The sequence below is a fragment of the Anticarsia gemmatalis genome, chromosome 11 (assembly GCF_050436995.1).
Source record: "Anticarsia gemmatalis isolate Benzon Research Colony breed Stoneville strain chromosome 11, ilAntGemm2 primary, whole genome shotgun sequence".
NCBI classification, from domain to species: Eukaryota; Metazoa; Arthropoda; class Insecta; order Lepidoptera; family Erebidae; genus Anticarsia; species Anticarsia gemmatalis.
This window is the reverse complement of record NC_134755.1, coordinates 479154-490508: the sequence shown is the minus strand read 5'-3', so window position 1 is coordinate 490508 and position 11355 is coordinate 479154. Positions and strand designations below refer to the sequence as shown.

At 37.1% G+C, this 11355-nt stretch overlaps 1 protein-coding gene across 1 annotated transcript in view; it reads left to right on the top strand.

Annotated features, from left to right (window-relative positions):
- Positions 1-756: 756 nt before the first annotated feature.
- The window catches only part of LOC142976756 (uncharacterized), a 130508-nt gene continuing 119909 nt past the window's right edge, over positions 757-11355 (top strand). Inside the window, exon 1 of the mRNA XM_076120306.1 lies at positions 757-1170. Within this exon, the coding sequence (XP_075976421.1) occupies positions 912-1170 (259 nt within the window). The 5' untranslated portion in view covers positions 757-911. The remainder of the gene's footprint in view (positions 1171-11355) is intronic.

The following is an 11355-nucleotide window of genomic DNA, read 5'->3' as shown; positions in this document are numbered from 1 at the left end:
TGGCGTATTTTTATTATATTAGGAAACAGAATGTTGTACAGGGGTTGAACATTTTTGTTTGTACATGCTTTGAAATGGTGCCGACTTTTCTGTATTATTAAAAAATGAGTTTTCTGTTGTATGGTATTTAAAATAAGTTAAATGTGTTTAAACCTTTGGCGTATCTTAAATTCTGTTTCTTTTTATAAGCAGCGTTTTTATTTTCTTTGAGCAAAGCTCTCAACGTTTGGTAACAATATTCAGCCAGTTCATTTAGATGTCTAAATATAACTCCGTAGACTTGAATAGATGTTATTAAAGTTACATTTTCGCTCAATATTTCGCCACCTGCCGAGTGACACGTCAACTAGAAATATAGCGCTGATAAATTCGATATCAAGTCCTCAAACTTTGACAGATTACTCTAAGTTAAAATATTGCTCAATTATCTTATCAAGACACGCTAGAAGTGCCGCAAAACTATCCATATTAATTGACCTATTACGTCAATCAAAGCTGTCTACTACTTTAACTTCCCTGAGAAACACTCAATTGATCAATCAATCACATTTGCATTCTAGACAATTTCCAAGTTGCATGAATAACCAACGTACAGATTTATACAAACGCTTGTATTGAACAGTCCATAAATAATTGAAGAGTCCAACAATCTCAAACCGATAGCATCCGGAACACACAACAATGTACCACGTCCATCAAAGTTTGGTAGGGTACTCGAGCGGTAATCGACACAACTAGAAGGGCAGTTAACTGTGGACAAGCCGCTTCCTTTCCCGAGGGAGCGCGGAGCACACCCAGGCCCCAGTGCCAGTCTGCCGACCGACCAGACCGCACCGTGCTGCCTCCTAAATACTACATCTGACCTTATCACTTCTGCTCTTGACAATGAGATCCTAGTGAACGAACACAACATGGCATTCCCTAACTGCAGAGACGGTGGCAAGAATGTCCTCAATTCGGTAGTGATGTGGTGTTGCTGTGGATTTTTTTTTGTAATTTGTGGTTACGGGTTATATCGACAGCATTGTTTGGAACAGCGTGTTTTAGTGCTGGAGCAACAGTTCCAGGAGTTCAGGAGAGGAGTGCAGCTCGAGGAGCCGGTGGCCAGCGCGCAAGGACCTCAGCTGTCGCGGAAGGAACGAGATGTAGGAGACTGTATATGTCCACCAGGTCAGTCCTACTTTTCTCTTTATTTCGAAATATTTTCGTCCGGCTACTCTCATTTCGCAAGACTAACTCTAGAAGCATTCGAAGTGAAACTTCTGCCTGCGTGCTACAAAATGCTTCGTCCAAATTTTGCGTCAAACAAACAAAATTCGTCCACAAAGTCTGGTTTTAGTTATTAATTTTCGTCTTGAGATGTCCTGGTTGCTTCATTTTGCGGAAATTTAATTACGCCTCAATCGCTTTAAACATAATACCATAAGCTGTGGAGTGTACCCATCAAATTAATTTCAGTATAGTCCCAAACACAATCGGAGGCCGCAAGCGTGCCGCAGGGCCGTCAATGCCTACCGACACATTGTGCCGGGTAACTACGACCATTTTACAATATCCGGTGATAAACTCAATTGGGACATCTCCCACATCCACCCGAAAAACAACCTTCCCATGGTAAAAATAAGAGTCACATTGTCTTCGCTCATAGACGCTTCTCTTGCGCTAGTACGGTACTAAAGTTCAGCTCGACGAGACAAATTTGTAATGCTCTATTGTCACAGCCATTAGACATAATGGTTCAATAAGGAGTATTGAAAACGTTCTTTCAGGCCTACAAATCAACCTTTATTCAATTTAATATGATACATAGAGGTGCGGGGAAGGGCCGTGCGAAGGGAAGGATATTGACCTCGAGCGGATATTAAAAATGGCCCTTTAAATTGCTTCAAAGATTTGTTATCTACGGCATATTGGTTGTTTCCGTCGAGCCTTCAGTACGAAAATAAATTCAATAGGTTCAATAAAACATCGGAGCGTCCGTTAATAAGATTCCTCGAGATGTTCCGAGTTTGATGAGAATTTACGAACAATAGAGGGAGGAGGAGATTTTTGAAAAGTTCATTTGAAAAAATTCTGGAAACGTCAAGCACTCCGCTAATTACTTCTCATTGTTGGAAGCGCGAAATAAAGGCCTAATTGTTTGAAGTTCTCGCATCGGAAAGTTACTTGGATCCGCTCCTTATCTGAGGCGCCATGGACTGGAATTAAAGAAGCCTTCGCGGAGTTCGCGGGTATCAGGGGCTGCCACTTCAAAAAGTGCACTGGAGCGATATCAAATCGTTCAAATGAAAATAAACTTGAAATTTTGAAGTATTACATAGAATTTCCTCGTTTGTTGAAAGGTCGCTATATTTTAATTAGGTTGCATTTGTAGACGAAGTTATATTACTTGTATTGAAGACGATGGTAGAACTTGGAGCTTGCAAAATGTTGCTGATTTATACCGGAAAAACGTTTTGTGTCCAAACATTTCTCCGATTTTTTCGTGCAAGATATAATCGTATAACATTATAATACATGGGCTATATGTGTTTGAAAAGTATCATAGCGTCACTTATATTTTTACATTAATATTTTCCTGTAAAAATTGGTGGTTAATGTTACAGGGGATGAGCTTATTGCCATATTGCCGGGGCACATTCCAAATCGCCATGCATATCATCTCCGGCTATTTATTATCTTCCAGTAAAAATTAAAAAAAAAAACCCTTATTCTTCTATGGCTGAGTGGGCGAGGGTTCATACCCGGGGCAACGCTCTTATGATTTTTCGAAGTTAGAAATAATTATCACTTGTGTGTGATGGTAAAGTTCATGATGTAAACTTGCATGCCTGAGAATTCCTTTAAACAGCTCCCAAATGTATGCTTTTTATATCCCATTACTGTCCCACTGCAGGGCAAGAGTCTCCTCCCGAAATGAAGGGGTTTAGGGTTTGAGTCCACTTTACTATCCAAGTGCGGGTGGGGGATTTTGCATACCTTTAAGAACTGTTCCAGGACTCTCAGGCATGCAAGGTTGAATGTAATTACTTTATTATTATTATATATATCCGCTGCCTCTCATACATCAGGCCATGTCTTACCAAAGCACACTCGAAGGCACACTTGGCCCACAAGTTCAACTCCATAACAGTTATTCCCTCAAATACAATGCTACCGGGAGATCCATAATTGTTACATGAAGCGTTATACCTCCCTTTATTGTTTTACTTTTGCAATATTAGTTAAACGTTTGTTTCTTTGCAAGTCTCAACTTATAACGTCGGCTCAACACGTTGGCCCCAATAGAGGCCCCAACGCTATTCGTCCAACGTGTGGATCTAGAAAATGGCATTGGTCCCAACGTTGGGGCGAGCGTTGGTAGTTGTCCGGCTCGTGTCGGTTTCATATAAGGAATCTGTGCTAACGCTCGCAATCTGACGGGACAGAACTAGTTTATTAGCCAACGTGTGTACTGTGTACGCCTCACCGAGTTTGCAGTCCAACGTTGGTACGAGCGTTGGGGCCAACATGTGGAGCCGGCGTAAGCGTTATTGGTATTCTATTGTTTCGGTCCCGATCGGTGATTTGAAAGTTAATGTTTGAAATTTTTGTCGTAAAATAAATTGGTACGGCTGTGACGGTTGTGTTCTACGTATTCGCTTTCAACGCAGGTGGTTGAGGGTTCGGCAAAACGCTAAAGAATTTTTAAAGTTATTGAAATAGATTGCTGATCTTTTGTCTCTATCTGTTTCTAGTGCGGACCACTAGTGCTTCTTTATTATGATAACCGGACCAATATTAATCTATTCCAATATTATAAAGCTGAAGAGTTCGTTTGTTTGTTTGTTTGAACGCGCTAATCTTAGGAACTACTGGCTTGATTTGAAAAATTATATCATCACGCTACGACCAATAGGAGCAGAGTACCAGTAAAAAATGTTTCAAAAACGTGGAAAATTATGACCCATTCTCTCTTATGTGACGCAAGCAAAGTTGCGCGAGTCAGCTAGTAAAAAAATAAAACGCTCACATACTTTTATCAGCAAAAACGTTCAATGGATACATTTTACTTGCATAAATGATTTTAAATTTAAAAGCGTTTTGAATTATACCTTCCGGTTAATCACAACCTTATATCCGGGTTTTGTAGAAAACCACAGTTACATAAAATTATCCGCTCGATAAAATTATGGTAACAATGAACTCCCTGTTGGAGGTCCGATTTTACCCGGGTGTGACCGGACCGGGTATACCCGGATATCCCGGTTATTTGTGCAGATGTAAGTTGTAAGGTAAACGAGCGTGTAATTTATTTAAACTCGGCGTTTGATTTCGTTTGGAACGAAAATATGTTAATTAGAATTTTGATGGCTATAATTTTACATCAACAAGTGTATTATTATGTAAATATTTAACTGAAATGGATAAGGTATGTATGCGGTTTGTGCCAGAAACATTAAATAAAATACAACAAAAATACATGTCGTCAGAACGTTTTTTTTTATTTTCCGCTATTTAAAAGATACTGCACTGTATATGTCATTAGGCTTAAATTCTGAAAGCTTTTTCAGACCCACAAAATTTTTGGGTATAAGTACAAGCTATTCATTAGTTTTAATATAACTTTACTTTGAAGACATTAAGATAACTACCGGTAAAACGAAGTTACCTGAAAACGGAAAAAATGAGCATGTTTAAGGTCAATTACCCTATTTCAAATGCTATAATTGCATTCATAGCGATATTTAGTACCTAGAACCGGAAAACTGAACTTGTCGCTAGCTTTTTATGCGATCTATTAATACATTTCTATAATCAACTTAACCCTAAGTTTTCCTAAAGCAACCCCATTCTCCGATACGCAATTTGCTCAATTTTCAAAACAATTTTTTGCAACAATGACAATGACTATATAATACGGTGCCTCTAAAATTGTCATCACGCCTTAGAACCATCTTCATATCTTCATCCAAGCATCTCAGTATTTAAACAACAAATAAAGTGAACTGTCTTCAAAATAAGACAACGTACTTATAACAGTGTGTGTGTATAATTTTGGCACGGATTCAAATAGGGTTCCCAACTAACCTACAACAATGACATCACTCTGTCTTGTGATATACGCAGGGTTCACGAATCTCGTAATTTAAGTATTCAAAAATAATAGTTCGCTTACATATTGAACAATTTTGTATGAAAATCTGATCAGAGCGCCTCTAGCGGACGTCGTAGGAACTGTTTTGGCAGTACATTTTAAATGACAAACTTTCGATACTCGATAGTTTTAATTGTAGAGAATCGCGATACTGCTCTATCCGTGTGCCTCAAATATTATTTGAGCGATGTCTGCTCACCGTGACGTTAACGCTTGCCACGCATTGCACACGCTTCGTAGACGTTGGTGAAACGCTAACGCTCGTAAAACGCCAGGCCTCAACGCATATCCTCAATTAGACTAAAAGTAATCTTGCGTTTCATCAATATCACTGACAGCCCTGAGCTCAACCCCTGCATGCAGAAGGATTTACGGCCTCGCTGACAAATGAGTAGCGTTCTTATAAATTCATCTGTCAACCGTGGTAATGAATCGGCGGGCCAATCATTAGCCCAAGAGTTTTACGACTCAATGCCAGTGTCTTTTAAAAGAGATTGTTTTGTTTGAGACGACTTGATGCAGTAATGTGATGAGTTGGCGCGGAGACTGTTTGAGAGAACGGTTGGAGGGTTATACGAAATAGGGTTTGCTGTTTTGTTCTGTTTTAAGTTGTTGTTTTGAAGATTGCAGTGACAGTACGTTGCGCTTTGTATGAAAACTATTTTTAGTAGTAAAGGTAAATATTTTAATGATACTTTGCCTGTCTAAGAGTTCTTCAACACGGTTCTTGAAAAAACGGTTCTTTAAACAATAATGAGTACTTCGTAATAATGGTGTTTTCGCTACTACGACTTAAGCAATTGTGTATAACACTTGCAACTTTTTTTATTTTATGTTTTTGACTTTGTTTTTGGAAAAAGACAGCACTAAGTATATATTTCGTGTCGCGGGGACTTTTACAAATATACAAACAACTGACACTTAGTACAACCAGACCCGCAAAAAATATTTGTGGATCGCACAAATCATTGTTTCGTGTGGGAATTGAACCCACGACTTTCCGACCTCAAGCACTGCGCTACAGCAGCCTAAACAGTCTAATCTGAACAAGCCTTTATTATAGTTGGAAACATTTGCCTTGATATGACACCAAATAACTTACACAATATAGTGAGGAATGTTCCCAACACACTGTTTTTACAACTCCAGTCTAGTTTTACAGCCACAGATATGACTTCCGTCAATATTATAGGCAGCTGACACCTCATACGTTTTTTATTACAGTGACTTGTGGTACATATTTAATACCGTAGCGCAATTCTCTACAGTCGGTACTGTGGGGTCTCGAGAGATTGACATTTTAAATGTGCTGCCAAAATAGTAAGAGCCTCTCCTCTCTCTAACTATTATAAGCTTAACAGATTTTCGTATAAAATTTCCCGATAGCTAGCCGGTTGTCGGTAGTCGATAGTAGTAGAAAATCGAGCTACTGGTTGCCTTGTCGTCATTTTTAGAAAAAAAATTGGGTCATAATATTTTCAACTAGCTTCTATCTGTGACTTCATTCGGATTTGTAGGGGTAAAAATGTCTTGTGTGTTGGACCAGCACGCTTACTCCCGTCAGTATCGAGTCGAAAATTTAATTAGATTGGTGGAATTTGTAGTCAAATTTGATATCCAGTTTTTAAAATTCGTCATCATTTATATACATATTATACATTGATTTTTTTGCATACTTTCTAGTTTCAAAATTTTTTATATAATAATAATTAATATTTAAACACGTTTTTGATTTTAGTCACGAAGTATTTTACTATATACTTTCTTTCGTAACACGTAATACGGATATCTTTTAATATTTAAAGTTTTACAAGCCAAATAAAAGGTTATTTTCTTTCATAGTCTACACATTGGAATAAACGTTTGCTTTGTACATTAACAAAGTTTGTAAAAAAGGGTAAAGTTGAAATATTCAAACTACACGAGCCTCTTATGAAAATGTTTCCTTTACAGAGTTTGAGCGTATTACAGGAATATCAAATAAGTATATTCTTCAGATCCAAAGGCAAAGGAAAGAGCCGTGTAACTGTGTTCCAACTACGTACACGGTGTGTTTGTGTGCATGATCTTATGTTCGACAGTGCTACAGCCAAGCTAAACTCATGTGTCTCTGTGTTAACTTTTAAAATTTTAGTTGATTTATCCTTTTATGTGTTCAAATATTGACTCTGACAACTCGTGAATAATGGTCAAGTGCGTAGTACTCGTAACCGGAGGTCTTGTATGACAAGATATATGGATGTGAGTGAGGCAAAGAAAGTTTGTAAGGATTGTACCAAGTGGCGTTCTTTGGTTTCTGCCTACGTCTATGCGAAAAAAACATGGTACCTTTTCAGGGGAGAATTTCCAAAAAAAACTCTTGCTGCAGTCAGTCACTCAGCGAAGGATGAGTTTTATATATATATATTGATTTATTATACATTAAATCCTAATCTCAATCCTTGGCTGTATTTTACCGAGCCCTTTTTCAAAAGGATGTGTATTCACATGTGGAAAGTTTTATTTAAGATATAAATTGACTCAGTTTACAGAGCTATAAGGCGAGGGCCTTTGAAACGTTCAGACGGAATTTTTCTTCTCAAAAGTTGAGTAACATATCTAGATTCATAGACTATGAATACTGTTAGTAATTTCGTTCCTTCGTTTTGAAAGCAAGGTCCTGTAACTCTCTATAGATTTTTTTACAAAAACGTCAGCTTTTATATTAATTTAAAATAGTACCCTTCATTTTATGAAACAGCAAAAATGTGATAAAATAAAGGATTTGCTATACTTAAACAATTTCTATTTGAGAAGCACACAAAAAGGTATTTGTTTTTTAAGCAATCGAAACTTTTTTTATAAAAGAAAACCAAAAAAAAAAACTATAAAATAAAAAGGGCGACTATAAGATATATTTTGAAAGGTAAATATTAATATTATTACAAGAACAACTTTATTGAAATGTAAAGTATGAAAGATCATTCTGCCTCTATTTATAATGGTAATAATTATTGCAACTCATATATTCGAAAATACTCCAAAATCCAGGAATCTTAAGGAATGAGGAGTATTCCAAATCGGTTATTTTGCATTTCGAAGTACACGTCAGCATTAATAACGCAATGTAATGTCATATATCAGCAAAAAGCGGCAATGTACAGTGTGACGGCTACAAATCACGGTAACCAAGCTATTTGTCATTGACGTACGAGTTATGAGTGTTGTACTCATACGTATATTCAATGTTAAGATGATGTTTCATTAAAGTATTAGATAGGACTTTGAAAGGCCTGTTTACCGACTTACAGTTAAGTGTCGGATACATTATACTGAAAGATAAAGTCTCGGCAAATGTCTGTAAATATTTTTTTATTTTATTTAATGGATTTTTTAGTGACTAATCCCTAAGGGGGTGAAATAGAGGATTAGAGTTTGTATGGAAGTTCGTTATTTTTAGAAGTATCAATTTCATGTTCAGAATTTTCTTTTGAAATCATAAGCACTTATGGCAAATCTGGAAAGTCAACTTAAATTTTTCCTACATTAACGCGAGCGGAGCCGCGCGTCCACTAGTTTCTTATAACACAAAGATGATAGATTTTTATACTTAAAAATATGAGAGTTCCTGAAGGTATGCAAAGTCCAACCCGCACTTGGCCAACGACAATTTTAGGTCAAATCCCTCATTACGGAAGGAGATTTTGCCCAGCAGTGGGACTTTCATGGGTTAAATTTATTTATTTGAAATTAAAGTAACAATGCTTTCATGAGTGCAAGCACTCGCGATACTTACGTACCATTGTCCCCAGTTCACTGCACTATGTAAACGTAACGTTCCATCTTTTGATCTTTATGCAAATGCACAACTTGTAGAAAAGCAATCCAATTTGACGCTAAATCCCTAGAGATAACTGCACACCGCAGTTTTAAATTAAATTCTAAGAAAATACACGATTATGTACCTTATGTACAAAGCTATTGAGCTTAAAGTTTGTTTCTCATGTTCCTAAGAGGTTAGTTCCAGAGTTTCTGTTTTAAACGTGTGATACATGAATGGAAATATGAATATGGTGTGGAATAAAACTCGTAAAAGTTAGTCGTTGTATTTTCTTAAATCTTAGCACTCGCAACATACTTTTTCTCGTTAAATCTTTTATTTGGGAAAGTTGCCAACAATTTTAAGTTATATTTTTATACGTACATATATAACTGTATGTACATACATACATCACTACATAGTACAAAGCAAAGTCGTTTCCTGCGTCTGTCCCTATGTCTGTATGTGTGCATGTGTGCTTAGATCTTTAAAACTACACAGCAGATTTTAATAGGTTGATTCAATAGACAGTTTTGTCTCTTAAATTTAAAAGATTTTTTTATAAAGCTGGTCAGATCCCTGTAATAAAAAATGCAAAGGTGTCTTTCACGGCCTTATATCTGAACGGATTTCGCATAGAGATATTTGAAGACCTCTTATCAAACTATTATAATAAATACATTTGTAAACTGAAATGTCCGAAACGCACAGCGATGCATTCGCGCTATTTAGAAAGATAGAGCGATATTTTGCAAATTTTACGCGGACTATCTTTCTAGGGTTAAGCTAGTAAATACCCAATAACTGACCACAGCCAGCTAAGACTCTATCTCTTTCGTCAGTTAAAGTTTTTTCTATATTTCACCATACAAGCATTGTATGATCATGAGCGGTCTTTTTCTTATGGTCTTATCGTATGGTTAGTGGTCAACCTAATGTCAAAGTTGTTCAAGCCGCCCGTAGGCCTTTGACGTGGCTTAACGACTGTTATCTTAACTGACAACAAACGGGACGTTTTTACCGGCCCTCTAAAGCAGACAGACGCCCAGTTCAAATACCACTATGCGGTCACCCATCTAGGAAATGACCGCGCCGAGGTTTGCTTTTAAACTCCTGCTAGCTCCTGTTAGAGAATTATGATATTTAACTAGTTTTTTTCCACCCTACGATAGCAAGCGTCAGAGAGAGAGATAGTCAATGAGATAGCAAGATTTTAGACAATTGTCCACACACACACACACACACACACACACACACACACACACACATACATTTGTGCACACACAACGCACACACGTGTACTTATTATCTGTTTTATGGCGACACTTTACTGCAACAAAGTAGCACTTGGAGTTAAGTCAGTGATCCACCACACTTTATAAGCGATAGAAATATAAAAAGATACCATTTGAAAATAGCCATTATTGCTTCACTGCTGACTTTCTCTAGGCCTAGCACTGAATCCGACAGGCTGGCCTAGCATAGACCTTCTACGAACTAAAATTTTAATAATTTAGCGGTGATAGTCTAGTGGTATAACTTGACAGCTCCCAAGCAAGTGATCGACAGTTCCAACAACACACCAATGACTTTTCCAAGTTATGTGTGTATTAGAAATAATTATCATTTGCTCTCACAGTAAAGGATCACATCGCGATGAAACCTTGCAATCCTAATAATGTGTTTAATGCATTTCTTGAAGGCATGCAAAGTCCCCAACCCACACTTGACCACCGTGGTGGACTAGAGACTTAACCCCTCCTTTGCTCAGGAAGAGACCCTTGCCCAGAAGTGGAATAGTAACGGGTAAAAAAGATATTATAATTTAACGGGGTCTTAAACGCGTTTAAAAATTTAAGGTGACGTATTATTTGTTTACCTGACACCGCGACGTTTCGATTGAATTTCATCGACCATGGTCACGGACCCGAATTATGATATTAGGCCGGGTAAAAAGTCTTTTCGCAATATAGCATCTATGAACTTGTAATAAAATCTTTTCTTTACACAAAAAAGCTTGATATTTGGGTACCTCACGAGCTCACTGATAAAAACCTAATGACCCGTGTACTCTTTAGTGATTCTTGAAGCCAAAGAGATTTTATTACAAGTTCATACATACTATAATGCGAAAATACTTTTTTCCCGACCTAATATTATTATTATGTGTGCAAGTCGCGTGAGTTTAAAATCGTATATTACAAACCGCTGCGGGTAAAAAGGTATTAATTACAACGTTTTTCTCTCACTGTTAGAATGACTAATACTTATTTTTTAGACACACAAATGCTAAAAAATATTTTCGTGTTGCGGAGCTATAAAATATATCTTCGAATCGCATATCATCACATACAGCACACGTAATATTATCATGAAACTAAAAAGCGTATCTTGGTTAAATTAGTATGCATTGTGGGAC